This window comes from Canis lupus, chromosome 22, assembly GCF_048164855.1.
Source record: "Canis lupus baileyi chromosome 22, mCanLup2.hap1, whole genome shotgun sequence".
Taxonomy (NCBI): Eukaryota; Metazoa; Chordata; class Mammalia; order Carnivora; family Canidae; genus Canis; species Canis lupus.
The window spans coordinates 30,786,687-30,812,500 of record NC_132859.1 but is presented as its reverse complement, the minus strand read 5'-3'; the positions used below and the strand labels follow the sequence as shown (position 1 = coordinate 30,812,500).

Here is a 25,814-nt window from a genome sequence, read left to right as displayed (position 1 = left end):
ACTATAAAGTATATAATAGTCTCTTGAGAGGCTCCTTTCACTCAGCTTAAAGCCTTTGAGACTCAACTTTATTGTTTTATGTATCAATACTTTGCTCTGATGGATTGATTGATTAGTTCATTCATTCATATGATATTTAATGTATGGGTGTGTTACAGTTTGTCAAACCAGTCACTTGTTGAAAGGCAGTTTCCTTATTTCTAGTTTTTTTTTTTTTATGTTTTATTCATTGGAGAGAAGAGAGAGAGCACAAGTGGCAGTGGTTGGATAGGGAGAGAGGGAAAGGGAGAAGCAGACTCCCCACTGAGCAGGGAACCCGATGTGGAGCTCGATCCCAGGACAGCGAGATCATGACCTGAGTTGAAGGCAGACACTTAACCCACTGAGCCACTCAGGTGCCCCTCCTTATTTCCAGTTTTTGGTGATTACAAATAACTCCACTGTATACATTCAGAAGAAGCTGGAACTACCTAGGAGTGAGAGAGCTGGGTCATGTAGTCAGTGTTTACTTAACTGCATAAGAAACTGGGGGAAATGTTCACTTTTAAACCAAATATTGGAAAAACTGTGTACAGTAGTCCTTCTCATCCTTTCCTTTTGTTAAGTCTAATATATGATAGTAGTCTCTTATAGCCAATAAAACCCAGAGATTTTTAGTTCCAACATCATGCAAGAGTAACTTCTACAGAAAATAATTAGGAAAGGAAGAAACTGATGGTTTGGAAATAGAGAAAGAGGCTAAAGAAAGGTGTAGTTTTTTTTTTTTTTTTCCGCAAGCTTATGGAGGGGTCATCTGAGAAAGCTCTGCTCCTGATAAGGAGTTGGTAAGTGAGCTGAGGGCTAGACGGGCTTTCTAGAACCTCATGGGCCTTTCTGAAAACCGAGGTATTAGTGACAAGTAGGTGTAGATAACTCTGGGTTCTAAAATCAGAAAGGCATTGGACATTTGAAGAGAGAATATAATACAGAAAACAGACTGTACCTGCCCTTTTGTATATCTGCTTGCTCTACCAAAGCAAATGAAATGATGTGCTTCATCATTACCAAATGTATATGAGATCCTGAAGGAAATAGGAAATGGAAATAGACATTTGGTGTGCACTACAACTAATGTAAAATGTGTAATGTGTCACTAACAGACATTATATTTGTAGTTTGTGCACATTTTAGTTTAAGAAATATGAAAGGAAAGCTCAATAAACCTATGAGAGTTCATCACAACTTTAATGCCAGTCTAATGATGTGGTCTCAGGATTCTGACTATCATAGAACTTTTGGAAACAAACTTCATCTTCAAAGAAAACTTGCTTTATGACTAAGAACATTATGATCAAAGTGTTGCTCTGTGTGTGTGTTAACACACTCTGTATGTTTTAATTATTGGCCCAATTAAACAGGTTGGGTATGAAAAAAAAAAGAACCAATGAAAGCTATTGAGACAAAGTAGTTGAAATTCTAAGACAAATATATCGTGTGCTTTTATTTAAGATTTCATTTATTTATTTATTTGAGAGAAGAGAGAGAGCACAAACAAGAGGAGGGACAGGGGGAGAGGGAGAAGCACACACTCCTTGAGCAGGGACCCGACCTGGGGCCTGATCCTAGGAACCCAGGGTCATACCCTGAGGCAAAGGCAGACACTTAACTGACTGAGCTATCTGGGGACCCCAAATAGATGGTATTTTAATTGAAAGGACTCAAACCATACTCTATTAAAATTATTTTTAACATTTAATACCCCCCATAATCAATGAAGGAACATAAAAAATAAAATGAAAAGGAAGGAATAAAAGCATCTTTTTAATTCCAAGTAATGTAAAACAAAAATATCAGATTTATTTCCATACTCTGGGATTTGGGATGAATAATTTCTTAAAGAAGATTGATTAAATATGAAGGTAGCTTAAATGTCCATAGATGGGAGGAAGTTATGAGATTGTTAGAATATTCAGGAATCCCAAATTATATGGGGAGGTGATAGTGATTATGAGCAGTGGCATTGAGTCAGAATAACATGAGTTTACCTAAGTTTGAATCCTATTTCTGCCACTTATGAGCTGTGCCACTTTGGATAAGCTCTTTTACCTCATTCTGCAGGAAATAACAGCTTCCTCACAGGCTTGTTGTAAGCATTGCAGGAGCTTGCACCCAGCTCAGCTCAGTACCTAGAACATAGAACGTCTTCTGTAGTTACTGCTGCTGTCCATATTAGTAATGGTAAATAAAATTAACCCAAAGTAACTTTTTGTTATTTTTTTACCTGTAATCACCAGCCATTTTAAGCTGATACTTAGGAATTTTTGCCTTATATTAGAAGGCAAGTCACTTGTAGAGGTTGAAGGCTAAGAGGGAGTCCAGATATGTTTTCCAGCTGTCCCCTTGATAGATAAGGAAACTGAGTCACAGGGCAGTTGTTGCTTTCCAAGGTCCCACATTCATGTTGCACCAGAAGCAGCATAAAAACCCAGCTGTCTGTTCCCAGCCCAGAGATCCTCCACATCACCACAAAATAAATGGCTTTAGGTCACTAAGCACAGACACACATACATAATTTTACTCACTTACTTCTCATCTTCTAAAATTTCAAAAGAACTGATTTGTCATCTTCCACAATTTGTGTTTTTTTCCAGTCTCTAGGGCTGATTAGAGACTAGATATTACTAATTGGAAACATCGACTAAAACACAGTTAAAGAGACCAGTAGATTCTCAGATGATCTCACCTTCAGAAGCAATTTATAGCTGTGCTCAGATTGGCTGTGCCCTTTCCAAATACCGCCATCCCAGGGGAGCCCATTTCAGGTTTTGCCCATATTAGCATATACTTCCCTAATCTGCAGTTTTTTTTTCTCTCCAAAGCGTTTAGGGGTTTAAATATTTTCTATATGTAGAGATCTTCCTTTTCAAGGTTCTAACAAAGAAGCACTTGCAATGTCCTTATTTAAGAAGATACCATGAGGGTCCCAGAGTCTTAAGCTTGATCTGCATTGACAGTTGTTTCATATATAGTTTCCTACTAATGATCCTAACATTTCAGAGTTAAATGGTATTTACTGCACCGTGAAACATAAATGAAAGCTTGACTTCCTACTGAACCAAAGGACTATAAACAATCCCACACCTGTGCACAATTTATAGTAAATCAAGCATTTAGAATTTCATTTCATGTTGAATATTTTAAGTTCCTTTAATAAAGATGATGTGATTTGTAAGTCACATAATGAAGCCAATCTAAATAGGAGTTATTAAAAAAGAATAATAACTATTTAACTAAGCATCTCTCTCCCTCGGCAGTATGATTCAGATCATCAACTCACTCGATTTTTCTTTAAATAATAATAACAAATACTCTTGGCAAGTAAGGCCTACTCAAGTTTGAATCACATCTGGGTTTTATTAAAGGTAAGCTACTGAAAGCCTCTGAACTTAAACTTCATCATGCTTTTCAAATTGTCTCTGTGGATATGTCTACATGTACAGAAGAATTCAGGCGGAGGTGGCCACTTTGAGGAGGAGGAAGAAAAATAAACTGTCAGCTTTCCAAACCGGATTTTGTCTCTGGTACTAGCATCTATATTATCTATCTATCTATTACCTATCTATGTATCATGGATATAGATGAATCTTTCTACTTGTTTAAATACCTGTCCTCCGAAGTGGAGTATCAGGGTGGGGGGGTATGGCCCTTTGTTACCTTAAACAAAACTAGCTGCTTTGTTTAAGCTGCTATTACTTAGCTGCTTTCGTAATGCATGTTTGCATGCAAAACAATAGGTTTTGGAGTATTTATCTTAATTATAGTTGACTCTTTGATATCTAAAAAGATTTGAAACTGAAACAAACCCTACTGGTCTATGATTACTTCTAATGACAAGACTATAAAGCTAATATAGACATGAATTTGAAAACATGTTCCTGGACCCTAATTTCTGCCACTACTCACAGGACCAAATATAGGCTACCAAAAAAAAAAAAAAATCCTAAAATCTTCTCTTTTGTACTTTCACATTATAAATAAGCTGTGACTCATGTAGAATTAAACCCTGGTCTTGCTGTAGTTTCTACTGAAAGATACACCTTTTTGTAGAGATATGTGATACACCCTTTTGTAGAAATATGTTATCTTTCATTGACCCCAGTGTAAGATATGTCAGGTAAGCTATCAGAAGTTGATTGTTTTTAAACAGATGAATTGTATGGTATGTCAATGATATCTCAAAGTGTTAGGAAAAGAAAAGCTGATCGTATGACAAGGAGAAATTATAAGGACAAGAGCTTTGTGATAAGTCAGTGTGTAGTCATGTAAGTTTGTATGGCCATGTTGAAGTCTCTTCTGGTTTTGTCCTGTGAGGAAAGTACAGTGATTTTTGAGTCATTGCTAGTCCTGTCATAAATGAGTAACTATTTTAAAGACAATCAGCATGTGGAAGTGAGTTAGACCCTCAGAGGAGACGAAGCAGTGCATCAGATGTTCCACAGTGGACAGAGATGGTAAATTTCCACTTTCCACCCCCACCTCTGCCATCACTGGTCAAGTTATGTTTTCTCCCTGGTGACTGAGCTCATCTGGGCACATGTCCCAGGCTGAGTCTTTGGCAAGCAGGGCTTGGTGTGGGAGTGGCAGGAATTGGACCATTGAGTACTTCTGGGTCAGGAAGCAGAGAATAGTCCAGAGAGTCGAATCCAAACATGAGTGGTACAGTAAAGTTCATCACTAAAAAGGGTCCAAACCACAGCAGGGGCATGATGCAGCAGGTGGATTTAGGAGGTGGTAGAAACCAATGGAACACAGAGTGGGTTCTTTTTCCATCTCTTCCATCATAAGACCTCAGGCAGGTCTCTTATCCTTCTAATCCTTAATTTCCTCACCTATAATGTGAGTGCCCTACCATGCCTGCTTAGAAAGAAGAACCTTATTACAAGTAAATTGAAGGTCATAGGATCCTTGAGATCATTGAGTTTTTAGCACAGTAGAATTCACTTTAATTAAGTTTCAAATTAAGTGCTAATTAGTAGTTTTATCTGATAGTCTTTGTGACTTCTACAAGAGAACATTTTTATATATAAACATACAAGCTTTTGCTGTTCCTTCTTAATCTATAGTAAGAAATAACTTTTGATATTTTTAAAGCATTGCAGTAGTCCAGGGTGCTGATATTTGTTAGTTTGTATTCTTTTATGGATGCATTTCATAGGGCAAAGATGTAGGGTAGAGTTCTCAAACTGGTAGGCTACTGGGTGTATTACACTTGAACACATTTTATTTGGGTCACATAATTATAACATTCTAAATTAATTACCACTTCTAAAAATGAAGAAACTTTAACATAGAAAAATCAAGAACCTTGGCTTTTCTTGCAATATGTCAAGATATGGCAGCATCAAGCTTACATTCTCAAATGATAATAAATGTCTAGCATCGAGTCTAAGCTGCTCCTTCTAGATGGTTCAGGCCCTCTCCAGTTCACCATGGCTACCTCCACGCCAAATTAAGCCTTTTCTTAGAAATATATGAAATAGCCTGTTGCTGTAGTGTGGTACTAGAGTGAAGCTCCTCAGCATTCAAACAAGCATTTATTACACATCTCCTTTATCTAGTACTGTGTAAAAAACATAAGATTATTTGTATATTCATTAATATATTATTAACAGTTACTAATTAAGGGCCCATTATGTGTCATGTACTGTTCCTGATATTGGGGATACTGTGATAAACAGAACATGATTTCATGGAACTTATACTTCAGTGAAAGAAAAGGATAATGAATTCAGAAGCAAATAATATCAGATGTTGATAAAGATTATAAAATAAAGTAAGGAAGGGTGATAGAGAATGAAGAATGGCACTTAGGGGGGAATGCAGGGAACCCAACAATGACAGTAAGGTGTGCTCAGGACTCTGATGCAAGCACAAACACATGAAGTAGGACTTCATCTAAAGTCTAGGATTTAGTGGTGGCTTTTAGCAAGAAGTTGTACCTGAGTAGAAAAAGTACTGAGGGAAACATTGATGGGTGACTGAGTTGACAAACCAACCACAAAGCTGAAGCAGTAATGCAGTGTTACCTCAAAAATAAGAAAAGTTTGGTCCCAGAAAACTTGTGGGGGATCAGAATCCCTGGGAAACTCTGTTCTAATTTCCAAATTTGTGCATTTTCCCTTTTATGGTTGAGAATTGTTTTTATTTTGGCACACAATTTCTTTTCAGTGTTTCTAGTTGCTAAAGGACCTGAGCAGGTATAACCATAAATAGAGCAGATATGGGCACCACTTACAAATGGCTCAGTGTGCGAGGCAGAGAGTGCGAAGGGAGTTTGGCATGCTTACTGATCTGGAAGGTATACCTTCCCAGTGCTACAGTGTATGGCTTAAGGAAGGAAGTGGTGGATGGTGGCCATGAAGGAGCACTTATTGCTGTATAAGTGGCTGAGCTCAGTATAAGCCCAGAGGAGGACCTCCAAGTAACAAATTTGGCTAACTCACCATCTAATGGTTAGCCTTGTGGACCAACATGAGAAACAACTCTCTACAGTGATATCTGAACAGAATAGGATGTGTGTCCTAGTTGTTGTTTTTATGAGAGAATATACAGTATGAGCTATTTTTTAAAAAGATTCTATTTTTATTTATTCATGAGAGACACACACAGAGAGGCAGAGCCATAGGCAGAGGGAGACACAGTCTCCCTGTGGGGAGCCTCATGTGGGACTCCATCCCAGGACCCCAGGTTCATGACCGGAGCCAAAGGCAGATGCTCAACCACTGAGCCACCCAGGTGCCTCCAGTTTAAGTTATTTTTATAAATTTGCAATAGTTTCTTTCTTATTTAAATGGTTTATTTTACACATAGTTACCAATGACAGGACCTAGCAAGAAACAGATGCCTACTAAAGTTGTATAATTGTGAAGGATTAATCAAGGGCCTATTTACAGAGGTTGGGTAGGATTTAAGGAAACCAATAAGGATCGTGCAGCACCTTGGACAAGGAGGAGGGTAGTCATCTTTGAATGGCATGGAGAATGCTGTCTCATGAGAGGTTTGGTAGAGGGCCATGGACAACCAATGAAAGTCCATCAGGAAGTAAAAGCTCAAATTTATACTCATTCTGCTTTCAGATAGTTTATTGTCTCCAATGAACAAAGTCATCAGAAGCTGGAATGCTAAGAGCCCATTGCTGTAATCCATTCAGGCCAGCCTTTCAAGATAGGATGGAGAAAGCTTGAATGTACACACAGGGTGGGGGAGGGGTGGGGCAAAGAGAGAATTACTTATTTATATATAGAGAGAGATGGACGGACCGAGACAGTGAGACAGAAAGAATGATATAAAGGAAATTCTTTCAACATAAAACTGTGGAAGATAGGTATGTATATACATATATAGACAGATATTAATCTGAAGGAAATCCTTTTCAACATAAAGCATGAAAGGCAGTTGTAACAGAGATGAACTAGAACTGTTTTGGATGTCTCCCCTCTATTTTTCTATTATGAAACTAATACATGCATATCACTTGAGTATTCCAATGTGATTTTTTTTTTATTTTCTATAACTTAAATAACTTTCAAAGCCTCACAACAATTCTCTGCAGAAGCAGAGCAGATATTCTTATTTATCTTTCTCCTCCATTTTACACACCAATTAATGAAGCTCAGAAAGGCCAAGTGAGTTACTGCATGTCACAAGGTCACAAAACCTGTCACATCCAAAGGGCACTCAGGTCTTCTGTCCTGTCCAGCTGTTTTTCCTTAATCCCTAATGACAGTTTATCCTGACTCTTCCTCCTCAAAGAGAACTCAAAACTAATTTTTAAAATTAATTGTACAGTATAAATGCAGATATATAAATTAAAAAAAACTATCCAGGAGAATTTTAAAAAATATTTTATTTATTCATGAAAGACAAAGAGAGAGGCAGAGACATAGGCAGAGGGACAAGAAGGCTTCCTGTGGGGAGGCTTATGTGGGACTTGATCCTGGGTCTCCAGGATCATGACCTGAGCTAAAGGCAACCACTTAAACACTGAGCCACCCAGATGCCCCTAGCAGTCACATTGTAAAAAAAACAAAAGGATACAAGGACAAATTAATTTAAATAATATTTTTAATTTAACTTAATATATCTGAGTATTATCATTTTAGCACACAATCAATATAAACCATTCCTGAGATATTTTATATTCTTTTTCTCATATTTAAGTCTTCAAAACTGATACATTTAGGACACATCTGGTAAATAGACTTTATTTATACTTAGAACATGTCTCAGTTTTGGACCAGCCACATTTTAAGTGTTCAACAGCGACATGGGACAGCCATATGGCTACCATATTGATCAGTGCAGCTATATGCCTTTTACTCCACTTTACTTTATTATTACTATTATTATTATTATTATTATTATTAGGTTTAGCAAGACCAAATGAGTTATTCAAAACAGATCACAAAATTTACTATTATCAAACCTAAGATGGAGCTCAACTTAACACTTTTTGACATATTATGTACTGATTTATTGTCTTTCCTCTTGTGATTATAAACTTTTGAAGGGCAGAGAAATTAATCTATTTTATTCATTGTTGTGTTTATAATGTGTAGAATGGTCTCTCACTCGAAGCAAACACTCAAATCTTTGTTGGATGAATAATAATCTTATGAAGTAGGTTCAGCTTTGACTACCCCCATTTGCAAGAGGAGGAGGCAGCACCAGAAGTACCTCTCCCCAGGCCACACGGTTAGTTAATGGGTTTCCATCCAGGCAGTCTGTTCTTCAAGAGCACATACTTAATCTGAGCTATTTTGCTGAACTTAAAAAATACACAAACACATTGATGAGAATGATAAACTGTCACTTTTTTCATGTCTTTCTCATAATTTTCCTTTTTTCAAATACTATTAAAACAAACAAATATTAACAAGACACAAAATGATTTATAAGGTAATAATTTCAGGTCCTTCCTAGCCAGCCAAAGAGGATAGGTTTAGTGGTAAAGCCCTTGCTCCCTTCAGGCCCCAGTAATTGTGTGCTCTGCTGATTTACGAGGAGGTTGACTCAGGAGTAGATTTTTCCCCACAATAAAGCATTGTTTGATAGAAGCTAAGTTCTCATTATTTTGTTGGACAATTCTCTGGAAATGCATTATATGGGTTTGATAGACATTGATCAAATGTTTAGAGAGCTGAAGTTTGATGGATGTGGGTATGATATATGGACATACTTATTCTGATTAGATCAGAAAGCCTATTTATTGATTGATTAAGTGGTTTGAGAGAGAGATGTTTAAATGCTCTGGGTTATAGCTGAATTTACTGTTTTGCTTTCACTCATATGGACTAATTTCTACGTGACTGTATATAATGATTATGTGCTGTCACAACACAGTGGATACCATAATAACAACCAATGTTTGCTGTGTGTTTTCTTTGTGCCAGGTATGGAAGAACCTGGGATTAATCTCAAACATGCTTAGGCAGGAGAGTTTACTGTCTCCATTCTGTAGATAAAGTAACTGAGGGGAGAGAGATTAATTCCCCAAGGTCAAATATCTGCTAAGTGTCAGTGCTCCGATTTGAATGATCTGAATCCAAGCTCCATGTCCAACTTTCCCGTGGCCCCCCTTACATTATAAGCATCCTAACTCACCAGGCCTCTGCTTCTTTCTACTCTCTGAAGGCACTTCAAAGGAAGTGCACTTTGGATGGCTTTGGAGCCAGACATAACTGGGTCCTCATCCAACTCTGACGATTACTAACTGTAGGAAATTGAGCAAAATGATTTACCTGCTGAGAGCCTCACTTCCTTTATTTGTAAAATGGGGCTATAATACCAATAGCACTATTAGGATAAGCAGTCATATATCTAAGCTGCTTAGCACAGGGTCTAGTGTTGAGAAGACACATAATGGCAATTATCTCTATAATTACAAAGTACTTCAGGAGAATAAAATGCTGTTCTTATTTACACTACATCTTTTTCCTCTAACAAGAGGTAGCAGCAATTAGAATTAAAAGGGAGGGCATTTAAAAGAAAGACAATGAAATATCTTCATGGACTCTGTGCATAACATATCTCTAATAGATTTGTAGTTTGACTACAAGGATAAAATTATGAAGATGGCTGTAACATCTCATGCTTCTGGGCAGAACTTGATGACTGGTTGATGTCAAGAATAAATTCTCTCTATGGTATTGTAGAGCATGGTGGGGGTATTTGATGCATTTTGTGCTTTCCATTGAAGCATCTGGCATTATGTGAGGAAGAAGCCTGGTGTTAGCTGGATGGGCTATTGGTCACTTCTACTTAAGCTATAATACATACTATATCCTGCAGCGATGCTTGCTTAAAATCACATGTGGCTGTAACCTTTGAACTAAAAAGTGCTGCAATGGGTGGTATCTTGCTGATGACACACATTTTGCAAACCAGACTGTTTCCCTTAGGTATTATGCTCTACTACGGATCAGCTTCACTTTCGCACAGCTCTTGAAAATCACCTGTCTCCAGAGGCATTTGAAGATTAATTTAAAAGGGAAAAGAAAAGTAATTTCTGAAAGCTACTTTAGAAAAGAAAAATAACTCCATTACATTGCTCTTCTTTTGTCCTTTTGGATGCCTGACTCTCTGCTTCTTGTATTCCTCTTTTCCATTCTGGAGGTGATTTACTGCCAATATTTGTAATGATGAGAAGGAGGACAATGACGTATATGATGTCCATTTATGCATAAATCCTATGTTTCAGGTACTTTACATACCCCATATCTGATCTTCAAGATAATGTACTCATTTTATAGAAAAGTTAAATGATTTATTAAACACAAAATCAATTCTGTGGTGGAGCAAGAATCCAAGCCCAGGTTGGCCTTACTTCAAAAGCCAAGCTTATCTTTCTGCCCCTCTTCCCGTCCTCCCTTCTTCTCTTCTTTCCTTTCTCCCTATTCTCTTTCCCTTACTTTTCATTCCTTTTCCTTTAATTTTTTTTCTTTTTTCTTTGTTTTAATTGGACTCAGTGAAACTGAATAACTGGCTTGACCCTACACAGTTAGTAAGAAGTGGATCGCAAGTGAAACAGCAAGGTTGCTTAACTGAAATCCATCACAAAAAGCTTTCTAAGTTATCCTCGTCATTGTCATATGTTCAAATATTCAGGATTCCATCTTTTGTCTCTATGTACACAAATGAGCACTCAACACCTTCCAGAGAATGAGCTCATCAGTGTTTTGATTTCTCTCTCTCTCTCTTTCTCTCTTTTTTTTTTTCCAAATTGTCTTCCTCTGTCAAGTATGAGATGTTCCAAGATCTAAGAATCCTTCCCTAGTGCCCAAATCTGGCTGTAAGACCAGTCAGTAGCAGATTAAGCAGACACTGAGTATTGACACCTCCTAATCTGAGCTGCTTCCACTGTGTTATGAGTACATATCCAAGTAGCAGGTTTCTCCCATGAGCCCTCATTATATCAGAAGGTGCTCCTTAGAAGACTCTACTAAATGATTTCCTAAAGTTTTATAGTATCAGTAATTTTAACTATAATTCCTACTCCTTTCTGACCAGATGATACCTCATTTTTCTTATTTTCTTAAATTTGTAAACTGTTTATTGTCTTTGTTCGTTTGCATAAATCTGTGGAAATACTTTTAAAAACTTTTGAAATATCAATATGGAGAGAATTACTTCTAGTATTTCTAATACCTGGTATACTTTAGAAAGGAAATATGTTTTTTCAGCCTATGGGTATAATTCTTCTTATTATATTCTGTTTATGGATAAGGAAAACTGAATCACAGGAGAGTCCAGTAACTTACCCAAGATTACACAGCTTATAAATGGTGAAGACACATCATGTGCAAGATTTAGTATTCTGATTGTACATTTGAGATTCTCCCAGAAAGCAGAGCTTGACACAAACTTGACAGTACTGCATTGCAAGTAGTTTGTTTTGAGAGGAGTTCACAGAGAATCAGAATGGATGATTGGGAAGAATGAGACAAAAGGTGTGTTATCACACTGATCACTGCTCTGGACAACTAGGCTCAATCCTTCTGCAGCTCTCTGAGTTGCTGTATACGGTAGTACCAGAAATTTCTACGCAGGAGACTGAAGAATGAAGCACTCCACCAGTGCTGTTTCCCTTTGGGTATAGATGGCAACATGGGATAAATCCCCCAGAAATTTAAATCTGTGCATTTTGTGAACTCAATCTTCCCTAGGCATCGCCCTCATTGAAGAACCAGAGAAGATCTGGGGAAGAAAGCAACAGATACGTATTATCACTGAAGCCAGGAGCTGAATGATTACAGCTATATGAAGCTAGTTGCCAGAAATATAGCTGGAGAAGAAGTGGCTAAGAAGTTATGAGGAGGTCACAAGAAATATTCAAATAGGGATCCCTGGGTGGCGCAGCGGTTTGGCGCCTGCCTTTGGCCCAGGGCGCGATCCTGGAGACCCTGGATCGAATCCCACGTCGGGCTCCCGGTGCATGGAGCCTGCTTCTCTGCCTGTGTCTCTGCCTCTCTCTCTCCCTCACTGTGTGCCTATCACAAAAAAATTAAAAAAAAAAATTAAAAAAAAAAAGAAATATTCAAATATGTAAATTTTCTACTCTATTTAAAAGTAGTAATTACCTCCAAGATGTTCATAGTATCTTGGAGAATGACAGATATTTGGAGAATGTTAGTATTATAGTGGCCAGTAGCATTAATAATGGTAGCCCAGAGAAAAACATGATTGCTTTGTCTGAAACAGGTAGAAGTTGGGATGGCCTAGGAGACTCCACAAAAGGGACTTATGACCTGGGTCTAAAAAAGAGTTTGTTAGTGGGAGTGGGAAGAAAAGGACATTGTAAGGAGTATGTAGGGAGAAGAATGGAGCCCCCCTGTGCTCCTCAGGAGGGACAGATGTCCTGTGTAGAGTGCAGAAAGGGTGTCATTGACAGATAAGTCTGTAAAAATACATTGGTGCTGGATTAGGAGGCATAAAATGACCAGCTTTGAGTGGGAGAAGAGGAAGAAAAGACACTTAGAACATCACTGGTGACCTTTGATGGCCAAATTTGGGAGAATGTGGGAAGTAACATTGAGAGCGGGAAGTCAAACAATTATTTTTAGTATTGAGTAGAATTGAATATGATTTTAGAAAGGAGTGGGTAGTGAGGGAGAAAGCCTACCTGACTGAAGTTGAAAACTGATCTAGTACAATCTCCAAAGAATTTCCAAAGTATATGAGATAGAGCCTGTGGGATATAGTGGGAAAACCCAGAGATATAAAGATTTCTTGATCTGATGTCTCCACCTGCTTAACAGCTGTGATATGAACAATTTAGTTAATCTCTGTAAACTTCAGGATCTTTATCAAAAAATGAGGTTAAAATTAGAAACCATACAAAAGTTTTGTAAGAATAACCCAAATATTCATTGATGAATGAATGGATAAACAAAGTGTGGTCTACATATACAATGGATTATTATTCAGTCTTCAGAAGGAATGGAATTCTGATACTTGCTACAATATGGATGAACCTTGAAAACTTTATGCTAAGTGAAATAAGCTGGACATAAAAGTTCAAATATTATATGATTTTACTTCTGTGAGATACCTAGTATAGTTGAATTAATAGAGACAGAAAGTAGAACAACGGTTGCTAGGGATGAGGAGAGGAGGGCAATGGGGAGTTACTCTTTAATAAGTACAGAGTTTCAGTTTGGGATCATAAAAAAGTTCTGGAGATGGATAGTGGAGATGGTTGCACAGCAGTATGAATGCACTCAATGCCACTGAACCATATTTTTAAAGATAGTTAAAATAGTGAGTGTTTATATAATATATATTTTACCATGATAAAGTTAAGTGTTGTGAGAATTTAGATAGGCAGTGCATACAGATAACACAGTTTCACAGCAGTGATAATTAGCATGTTCAATAGGTAGGCATCAGGATCTTGGCCAATATAGGATAGGAGAAAAGGGAGATGGGTGAAGGTGATCTAGGAAAGGAGGTCAAGACAGCTTAGAGGAAGGAAGGGAGGAAAGGATGGGCATAAATATTTAAGTCCATTTTTAGTTAAAGGGTAAGAATGTATAAGGAGCTCCTGCCTGGTGACTCTTCTCTGGGTGAAGGAGTGTGAAGGTTGAAGGTGAGGTTGGGGACTTGGGGAGTTACAAAGTTGTGGAACAGCTGTTGTGGGTGGGAAAGGAAAGAGACTGGGGAAGAATAAAAATAATTGCCAAGTAGCATAGAGGAACCAACCGAGGTTGAATATAATAAATTTGTAGTGGAGCCAAGTGAGCATGGCTATGTCATTTTCTCTAGCAGTATTTGGCAATACAGAAACAACCCAGAGAGAACAGTCAGTTGGATTGATTTAGGGTATGGCATTGGCAAGACAGCTGTGGTCAAGAGTTAAAGAGTTGAGGAAATTGAGAGTACTCATGAGAATACAATTTAATTGGTTGACCATGTGGCCCAGGCTGGAGAGGAAAGAAAAGAAGCAGGAGGGGTTGAGAGACTGAGAAGAAACCTGGAAGCAAAGCCAAGAGGTTGTAAGAAAGGGAACATCTAGTAAACGTGGATTGTGATCAGAGGTCAGCCTGAGTTTGAGATTTTGGAAGAGTGGTTCCAGATACTGATCGAGTAAATGCTTAGGCTGAGGCAAGTAGGTGGTTTCGAGCTTCAGGTGTATTAGAAGTACCCGAGGTTCTTTAAAACATGCTTTGCTTGGTCTAACACCCAGAATTTCTGATGCAGTAGGTCTGGGGTGGAGCCAGTGAGTCTGGATTTCTAACAAGTACTTATTTGATGCTGCTGCTGCCTGGCTTGAAAACCACACTGAGAACCATTGGAGTAGGGCACAGAAAAAAGTCTATCTAACATTAGGGGGTAGGGTGGATTTTCAATATAGATGTTGTGCACGAAAGAAGATGAAGAAGGAGTACTCTGTCCCATATGCTGAAGTTTTCAAAGAACATCAGAAAATGACCTGGGGTCTGAAGATGATCATCAGGAGAGTGTAGAGTTAAGAACATAAGCACGGTGAGGGATAAGCATGAGATTTCTGCTAGGTTGTCCAGTTTACCATCCAATGAGGGCTTCACATAGTTTCCAACCCTGGTGTGGCAGGGTCTATAAGCTCAGGTACACTTAAGAACCCCTAAACAAGGCTAAACTGAGTTATATATGCATCCTAGGTGGTTTAGTGGCTTAGTGCCCTTTCAAATCAATATTCTTTGGATTTGTGTTACATGGACGTAAATGTTTATCCATATATATTTATTTTGTATTAAAATTATGAGGAGTGCCTGGCTGACTCAGTCAGTAGAACTTGAGACTCTTGATCTCAGGGTTGTGGGTTCTAGCCTCGCATTGGGTATAGAGATTAATTAAAGTAAAAACAAAAATTAAAAAAATATATATTTAGTGATATTAAAAAAAGATATTTTTCCTAAAGAAATAAAAATCTTATATATATAAAAATTACATACAAATTTTGTGTCTAGCATAAAGGATTTGTTTTACATGTACTTTATAATTAGTATATTTAATTCTCAGTCTTTTTTTTTTTTAATTTTATTTATTTATGATAGTCACACAGAGAGAGAGAGAGAGAGAGAGAGAGGCAGAGACATAGGCAGAGGGAGAAGCAGGCTCCATGCACCGGGAGCCTGATGTGGAATTCGATCCCGGGTCTCCAGGATCACGCCCTGGGCCAAAAGCAGGCGCTAAACCGCTGCACCACCCAGGGATCCCAATTCTCAGTCTTTTCATCACTCATAATGTTTAGTGGATCACACTCATTAGGACGGATGTAAAGTCTCATTGAAAATAGATTTAGTTCTCTTTCTTGTTGGCAAAGGTTTTCCACTTAGAATAACAACAATGCTTTTTTTTTTCCTTTTTGTTTTTATTTTTATTTTAATTTTTTTTTGCAATTTTGACCCAGCCAACTTTTTGGTAGATATATTAAAGACTTTCACATTTAGATTTTTAAAATAATGAAGATAATCTCCTTTTCCTTAGCAGCACCAAGGCATGCATTATTCAGTCTTAAAATTTTAGCTGATACTGTGTAGCATTTTCAGGCAATCATGAGCTTGTTGATCTCAGAATTGGTATGAAATGACAAGATCTGTCATTTCAAAGTTGGATGGGGAGAATGCTATCCCTATTTGTTGGAAATAAGTGGGTGAAAATGAGGTAAGACTTTTAATTTCTGATGGGATTAGACAGATTTTATGAGCTTTCCTGGAAAGTCTCAGTACCTCCATTCTCTAGACTTTCAGCTTCTTGCGCTATGTCACCCACTACCAATGTCAAGGAACAGACTCTCAAAGCCATCTAGCGTTGTCCAGTAGCTAGTCTAGGAGGGTCAAGCCTTCCTTTTGGGATGTGGCTAACTGGCTACTTTAGATAGAGTTAAGCTCTGGATCTCTGGCTTCTCCTGATACTTCCAGACTTCAATGAAATGCCACACCTCTTGAAAAGTGGAATGTGTCATTGTTCCAAAGAGGTCAGATGATGCAACCTGGAAGAGCAGGGGGTTGGCTTCCTATGGGGCACACTTAGGAAAATTTGGAGAAAAGAAGAAGGAAGGTAGCCAAATTTTCTCTCCTTCCCCTCTCTCTCATTGGCTGCTCCACAATACAGTTTCTCTGCACAGTCCGTCTAGAGACGTCAGATATGGTCCAGCAGAGTTGGCTGGGTCCCTTCACAGCTTCTTCTGAAGCAGTGGCCATGCGTTGCCTTGTGTTTCTTTCTTTCTTTTTTTTTTAAGATTTTATTCATTTATTCATGAGAGACACAGAGAGAGGCAGAGACATAGGTAAAGAGAGAAACGGGCTTCCTGTAGGGAGCCCTATGTGAGACCTGATCCCAGGACCCTAGGATCATAACCCAAGTCAAAGGGAGATGCTCAACCATTGAGCCACCCAGGTGCCCTCACCTTGTGTTTCTTGCCAGTCTTCCCTGCCTCGTATCCCATTCCCTTACTCTCACTGCCTGGGCCACATACCTCCTCAATATAGCATTAATACTTAGTTCTTGCTTCAGGCTCTGTTTCCTAAGGAGCTAGGTCTGAGATATCACTCAAGGGCACTATCCACTTTGGTAGGCACAAAAGCACTTACATTTCACTAGGTCTGTGAAGAGTCATGTTTAGAAACCAGTGTAAACTGCCATAACCTTCCCAATGTAATCCAAGGGTATTTTAGGGCAGTGACTCTCAGTGTAAGACCCTCAAGTCATTATAGTCAGCATCACCTGTGAAGTTCTTAGAAATGCGAATTCTCAGGTGTTGGGACGCAGAAATCTGTGTTGTTTTAAGCCATCTTGATGATTCTGATAAATCTTGAGACTCAATGTTTTAGGGCTTCTGATTAGATTGATGCCCAGGCTACTACCTGACTAGCCTCCCCATAATCTGATGCTATTACAAGAAGCAAGCCAGTTCTCAAAGACTGACATGTATGAACAAAAGGCGTGTGAAATCTAAACCTAAATGTCTAATTACTAATATACAGTTGAATATGCTGAATTTCCAGTGACTATATATTTAAAGCCACTTTTCAAATCTACCCTTTCCAGGTGGCTGAAAAGGCCCAAGCAATCTGCAGGTTGCTCGGTGAACATGGGAGTAAAGGAAAGTTGATCATTTTGAGTGACAGTTCATTTAGACATTGCAAGGTCAGAGGTTTTATGCAACCCTACAATAGAACACACATCTCCAGTGATTGAATACTAGTGGTTAATTAAATTTAGTGTTGCTCTCCTCTGGACATCACTGGATAAACTGCAAAATTCTCTTTCTGGCATCTTCTTTTTATATAGTATTATATTAGAACACATTCAGCGTGGTATAACTGTTCTGAGATTCAGTTGTTCAGTCTTTAATTGTGGTAGTATCTTTGTGCTTCAGGAAAAGAAAGTAGGGAAGGCCAGATGATTCTAAATATTTGGACATCACAAAAATCCCTGGATGTTGACATTATACAGCCTTAGCCATGGCAGTGTGTAAGGTTTGTTATCTCCAACTTCCCTTTCATTGTCACAGAGATTATTTTTCTTAGCTTATTTAACTAGATAATAGTCTTCTTTGCAAAGGGCATCTCTCTATATATGTATTGAAGTATGTTGTTGGGAACACAAGCACATTATAATAATTTCATAGTATACACATGCTGTTTTCAGATATCCTGGTGTGCTCTTAATTGATCTTTTAAACATATGGTATGGTAAAAAGCTGTTGTGTGGGAACTGAGAAATTTCTCTTTGTCATTTTAAAAATTATATGGCTTGGCATTTGGTTTTCATGTTTTATTTCTGGAGTTATTAACAATATTAGAATACTAATTGAATATTCAAATTTCATCAGATGACAATAGTTATAGCATAATTCATAGATTTTAAAAAGTTTATTATTTAAAAACGGCTTAAACAGTTTATCCATATACTTTGGAAATAGAAGCATTGATAAACACATTTAAAGCTGCTGAGACTTGAAAAGAATGTTAATATCTAGCTGTGATAAAGACTTGTTTTTTTAGTTTTATAATATAGACATAACTAATGAATAATGATATAATGATGTGTTTCATGGTATGCCTTATCCTCCCTTCATTTATTGATTGCCTTCTTATTTTGTTTCATTTGAAATAACTTATTTATGATTGTAAAATTATTCTGTCAGCTATATTTATAATAGGAAAAGCTGGACATATCATAATTGCCCAGTGATGGGGCATTGGTTAAATAAGTTATGGTATACCCTAAAGTAAAGTACTTTTCAAAATTTAAAATGATGTTTTAGTAATATATTTACTAAAAAGTCCAATTATTCTCAAAAGAATAAAGGCAGTTTCAAATGATTCTGTTTTTGTAAATTAATGTGTTTGCCCCCATATATATATATATATATATATATATATATATATATATATTAAAAAGGAGCAAAATTGGGGCATCTAGGCAGTTTAGTCAGTTATGTGGCCGACCCTTAATTTTTGGCTCAGGTCATAATCTTAGGGTCATTAGGTGAAGCTCCAGGTCGGGCTCCAGCTCAGGAGAGTCTGCTTGAAGCTCGCTCTCCCTCTGCCCCCTCCCCTCCACACATATAAATAAATAAATCTTAAAAAAATAAAAGGCAGCAAAATAGTTGAGGCACCAAAAGTAACAGAGGTGACTTTTGGTAGTGAGTTTATAATGATTTAAATTTTTTTCTATTCTTTGCTTATTTATGTTGTCTAACTTTTCTATAATGAACATAAAGCTTCATGAAGCCATTCAGCTATTTCCCAAATGGCACAGATCAATACAGTACATGATTATCATTGATGAACCATTGTGTTTCCTTTTTTGTTTATTCCCTGTGAATTTAGAAGTACTTTTTGCTTTACTCAGAAAGCATAATAGGTTTTGGGTTAATAGTTTTGTACTTACCACTTGCTACTAACTCCCAAACTAACTGACTTAAAACAGCAAAAGTAAAGTATTTCTCCTGGTATGTTGGATTTGGGTACTTCTGCTCATTTAGTCTAGCTTATTCCTATAGCAACATTTATCTCAAGAGTCTCTGGGGCTCTAAGATCCAAGACGACCTCATTTACCTTTCTGGAGGTTGATGCTAGCTGTCGGCTATGAAATCTGGTTCTCCTTTTTATGGCCTCCCATCCTCCATTAGGCTAGACTGGCTTCCTTTCCTACTGCTCTCCAGGAGGCCTTACTGGATGACAATGGCAAGACTCTGAAACCTCATGAGACCTAGATTCTAGAATGCACATGGCATTCCTTCTGCATATTCCATTGGAAAATCAGATTACAAGATCAGTGATAACTCACAGGGTGAGAATAGGTTCCTCTTCATGATGGAAGGATCAGGAAAGTATCTATTAATATCTATTTTTAGTTTGCCATAGAGGTGACCAAATCATTAAAGGCAGAACCCCACTTTAATTGACAAAATGTATTTTTGCGGCTCTCACATCTTAGGACTATAAGTAGTTCCAATGTCATATTAAAATAGTCTATTAAAACTAAAAAGTATTAAATGTTTCGTAAGTGTGGATTATCTCATTTAATCAACAGAACAACATTTAATGGTAGGGACTATTGTTTTTTTTCCATTTTACAGAGAAAGGAAATTAAGTTAAGAAATATTAGTTCTACTGCTTGGGTCACATCAGTTAGCTGGGGAGATAAGTTTTAAATTTATATTCTGACTCTAAAGTCTGATTTTGTAACTTCTCTCCCTGTGCTGCCAAATACAGTAGTCAGTAGCCACAGGTGGCTGTTGCAGACTTTAATTGGCTAGTCTGAATTGAGGTATGCTAGATGTATAAGATATATACTTTTTTAAATGAAAACTTAGTACAGAAAAGGAGCATAAAATAACCCATTTTTTTACATTGCTTATATGTTGAAATGCTTTTCTATGTGAATTGAATTAAATAAAACATTATTGTATTCATTTCACCTGTTCCATTTTACTTTTTTCATGTGGCTACTAGGAAATGTAAAATTATGTATGTGACTCATGTCTGTGACTCACATTATATTGCAATTGGTTAATGTTACTCTATACACTGATGCTTTACAGCTTCTCATTGTTATTTTTTTAATTATGTGGTTGGAGACCATACATGATTTCAAAGCATAATATTTAAATCTCTGTATTCCAATGTATAATCTGTACTTGCCAATAATAATAATAGCAACCTTAAAATCCAAACACAATAATAATTTAGTTTGTGTTATGTTACAATAATGAAGAGAACTGTTATAAATTGAATACACGTTTCTTCACGCTATTATATTTGCAACTACTAAATTGCTTGATGCTTTAAAAAAAGTTCATTTTAAAATTTTCTTTGTCTTTCTGTGGAAATACAGTGTCTATATTCTTCATCTTTAATTATTTGTCTATATTGTTTATGTTTGTCTATATTATTTATCTTTAATTATTCTAATGTGGGTCACATGAAAGGTTAGAATGTTTCAATTTGCCTTTATCACTTATTCGTGTGGGAAACCCAAGCTGGACATCTGTGACAGCCAAAGGTCTTGCCTGCTAGTTTTCACCATTGTTCTTTCTCTTTTTCTTGTTGACCCATCCTCCCTGCTCTGATTGTCTCAGTTGAGGAATTATTGCCTAGGGAATTCACCTATCTTGCTATCACAGTTGGTTTATTGCTTTGCTGGTCCCTTGGCCAAAACCTCAGGGTGGCCGATCATTTGTACTTCTAGCACTTCATTTTCTAAATTAAGATAGGCAGATGTGTTGTTCCATACAAGAAAGGTTCTCTAGAAATCCCATGCTATTAGTAGTTTGGCAATGCCAATTACTAATTTCATCAATTTCTAATGGGTTTGTACTTGGTCTTTTTATGAGCTGTGCTCTTTAGAGCCCTTGAAATCTAACTGGAGTGTTTGGTTAAAACACCCACCAGGTGAAACAGCTCTTTGGACTGATACTTCCTCTTGTTGGAGCGAAATTGCATGTGCCAGCATGTCTGGTTTATAAAGTTCGTTACACACAAGGTTAGAGAAACTCATATGGAAAGATTGAAGAGAGGTACAGAAATTTGAAAATCAAATGCTTAAAATTCTGCCATTTGTGCTTTCTTTTATGAACCATTAGGCTGAGCCAGGTTGTGTGTGTTTTTTTCTTTTGTTACACTTTTTTCTAAAAGATTTTATTTATTCATGGGAGACACACACACACAAACAGAGAGATAGAGATAGAGATAGAGAGAGAGAGAGAGAGAGAGACAGAGACATAAGCAGAGGGAGAAGTGGGCTCCATGCAGGAGCCTGATGTGGGACTCCATCCCAGGACCCCAGGATCACACCCTGAGCCAAAGGTAGGCACTCAACCACAGAGCCACACAGGGATCCCCTCTTTTGTTAAACTTAAATATTTTGAAAGTGTACTTGTATTTCAAGGGTAGGTTGAATTCTTGTCCCCAAGGCAAGTGATGTTTCCAAATAGCTAGTAGCCAAAAAATCCTCAGGGACACTCTTCTTGACATTTCTTAAATATTAAAACCAAAGAAATCTATTCTTTTCTTACATTTGGCAAGAAGGAATCCAATATCTCTCTTGCTAAGACAAAATGGGAAGGTAATTGATTGAGAAAATAAAGTTTAATACCTATATGGACCAGAATTTTGCAGTATTTCTTAGCATTAATAGGATATGTTCCTTCCTTCACGTACACATTAGAAAAAACTATTGTCAATACCCACTGGATTCTTTATGAAGTTCATAGACCTTATCGGTTTCCTTGCTAACTAGCAATGTACCAGCTCTAAAGCATTAGCTTAAAAATTAGAATTTTCCAAATTGCCATACAAGTTTGCTGAACTAGCAGAATACATCCCTGTCATTTATTTTCCTAAGCTACACTCCTGCTTCATTTAAAATGAAGACATCCCTTTGAACAAAATTAATCATTAGTTTTTTTTTTCCAAGTAGGCTCTTGAAAAATATGACATTCTTAAGTAGCTAATATGTTCAGAATAAAAATGGGAAATTCTTTGGAAATCTGTTTGCAACCTAGCTTTGCTCTGATTAATAACCCTTGCAAATGTGTGCTTATTATACCATAAACATGACCTTTATAAGAATATTAGAAAAATCAAACTATGGATATGCCATGTCAGAGACTTTTTAAATGTCAGAAAATGTAATGCTTTTAAATTAATATGATTTTTATAATACTTAACTGTTGAGGGTATTTTTGAACTTCTTATGAATTTGGGTTTATCAAAAATTCTTAAAGGGGTTTTGTCATTAAAATAGTCAGGATTGGCTCAAATTAGATGCTAAAGAATATAAATCTCTTTGAAAAGATAAAAAACAATTAACTGTTTTTAAGTTTAGCATGGCTAAGCTTGCCAAACAAATAAGCTATTTATTACCTAAGTTTCTTTTAGCCCCTGACCAGAAGAGAGGACTGAACAATTGGAGAATGTTTTAATTCAAAGAGAGATGCTTCCCAAACACAGTGCTTTGGGGAGTATGCGTGTAAAAGGGGCAAAGGGTGGAGCAGAGCATGTCTGGTTTTTGTTGGGGTTGATAATGATGTCTAGAGGTAGACTTATAACTGGTTCAATGTGGGAGGTTTAGGTCTAAGTTGGGGTATACACTTTACACAGTGTTTGATTTCCTAATACTGTGGAATAAGTTTACCAGGAATTTGGAGGCTTAAAATCATACTCCTTTATTAGTTCTCAGTTCTTTTGGTCAGGAGTTGAGCACTGGTGTGGCTGTGTTCTCTGCTCAGAGCATCATAAGGCTAAAATCAAGATTTTGGTTGGAGACTTTGGGGAAAAAATAAAAATCTGTTTCTAAGTTCATTCTTGTTGGCAGAATTCAGTTCCTATGGTTGTAGGACTGAGGTCTTTGTTTCCTTGCTCCTGTGAGTCTGCAGCTGTTCTGAGCTCCTTAACCATGTGGCCTTCATCTGCAAGCCAGCAACAGCACCATTGAATGCTTTTGGTGCTTCTTTGACCAGCAGGAGGATGTTCTTTGCTTTTAAAGGTCACATATGATTAGCTTAGGCCCACTCTGATAATCTCCGGATTTTGAGGTCATGTCACTTAGAATAACATAATCACAGGAGAAATACCCAGCAAATTCACATTCTTGGGGATTGTGCACAGTGTGTACACTGGGAAGCAGAAAATCCATCTTAGTATTTTGCTCAACGCACACACACACACATGCACACACACACCCTCGCCTGGACCTTGGCTTGTCAGTTCCATTTTCTGGCTGCAGGGTTCTTAGTGTATGGTCCCTAGATCAAAAGATCAGCATTGTCTGTCAATTAGTAAAACATGCAAATTAGCAGGCCTTGCTCAGGACTCAGAACCTCTAAGTAGAGGTTGACCTCAAGCATTTGTGTTTTAACAAATCCTCCAGGTACTTCTGATGCTCACAAAGTTTGAGAATCAACATTTTAGACCAGGAAACTTACAGCTAGTGCCAGAGAACTAAATCTGGCTTGATGACTGTTTTAGTAAATAAAATTTTATTAGATCATAGTCATGTCCATTGGTTTAAGTCTTGTCTGTGGCTGCCATCACACTACAACGATGGAATTACAGTACAGATCATATGGTTCACAAAGCTTAAAATATTTATTATTTGGCAATTTCCAAAAAAAGAAATGTTTGCCTACCCCTACTCAGGGAGTAGATTATTTGATTGGTTAAGTCCCATCCTATTCAAACTTGTTCTGATTTTTTATGTCTTCCCAGATGAATCCTACAACATTGCAGAGGAGATTTAGAAGCTCATTTTCCTATAAAGTTTTAACCCTTGACAGTCATTCCTATTGGAAGGACTGAAAGTGTGCCATTTCCTCCAGACATGGTTGCAACTAAAATAACTTTTTTTTTATCCTTCCTCTGCACTTTCAGTCCTCTGTCTGCTTTTTCTGTCTTAAGTGAAAATGGAGAACATCTGTTCACCATCCTTCCTATATTACTTTTCAAATAGTCAAAGGCTGTTAAGTCACACTGAGTCTCTTACCTGCAGGCAAACATTGCCAATAACTAGCTTCTCCCAATTCCTTTTCTTTCTCTATCTGCCTTCCCTTGAATCATATCTTTTCTGTATTTTGGATATTTGCCAGGGTGTGTACCTCTCTCATAAGCTATTAACCATGAGCATACTTACCCAATCCTTCTGGTTTCAACATTAAAATGAAATAGAACAACAAACAAATGAACCTTCCAATAGTCTAGATTTTAGCTTTTTATTTTGTGAAGACTTCTATGTAATTGTGTTTCTTCCGAACTTACCTTTGTTTGAACTTCACTAAATGTGGCCTGTATGCTTACTTTACACCCTTCTCTCTCCAAAATCAGTCCAACAATCAGGCTTAATATGATTAATTCTTATGTTCTGAAGTCTGACTCATTGATGTCAGACATATGGTGTACTGGATGCTTTTCACTGGCATGTGATGTTTTTAGTTGGCCAGCCAATGGGTTCAATATACTCTAGGTGCCCAACAATAATTTACCTGTTTTTTTTTTTTTTTCATTTCTGCCCATTCTGTGAATCAGTAAATCAATGAAATCTCTATTTTCTCTTTCCTTTAGTCATATTAAGTATGATCCTTCATATTGGTATCTTCTGATTTGTGACACTAAAAATATATGCAAAATTTTTTTTGGTTGTTTTGTTACAACTTTTTGTATTTCTTTTATCATTCTTTGTCTGGTTTCTTCCAGAATACATGTTTTTGTTTTTTGTTTTTTTTTTGTATGGATTGCAAATATACACAGAGCTGTTTTTCCGTCCCTTTTGGTGTCTCTTCTACCCTACTTTATCTGTGATATACATTTGTGCTTTTGGTATTATGGATATCTTTGAGGGACAGCTGGTTTTCCTAAGCTTGCCTCTCGAGGTACGCCCTGCTATTTCCTTTAGCAGATTAAAGCCTGCTCATTTGAAATATCTCATTACTGAAATAATCACTTTTAGTTTACCAATTGTACTGCCTTTGCCTTTCCAGAAACATAATGAATAATATAATTTGCTCCAATCAATCAAATTTACATCCCATGTGTCAAAAATGTAGGGTTTTATTCAGAGACCATATTCACATAGGATCTCTGAACATACGAATTTTTAAAAATAAAAATAAACATGTTTCAAAGAAGATTTACCTCACCATGTTCTTATGTTATCAGGGAAGGACTTAAGATATTTTTGTAACAGTATATAATACTCTGAACTGTGATGGGTAAGTCTGAGTTTTTGCAAACAGGTCTACTATGCTTGTATCAATAGTTGGAATTTATCAGTCAGTTGAGATCCTA

At 37.1% G+C, this 25,814-nt stretch overlaps 1 protein-coding gene across 5 annotated transcripts in view; it reads left to right on the top strand.

Moving 5' to 3' along the window:
• The window catches only part of ZNF385D (zinc finger protein 385D), an 897,042-nt gene that overhangs the window by 637,696 nt on the left and 233,532 nt on the right, over positions 1–25,814 (top strand). The window contains exon 1 of one of the 5 annotated variants that reach the window (XM_072792943.1): positions 19,767–19,858. The exons of the other annotated variants lie outside the window; for them this stretch is intronic. Within the exon in view, the coding sequence (XP_072649044.1) occupies positions 19,842–19,858 (17 nt within the window). The 5' untranslated portion in view covers positions 19,767–19,841. Of the gene's footprint in view, positions 1–19,766; positions 19,859–25,814 lie in introns of those variants that run through there. 5 annotated transcript variants of the gene reach the window in all.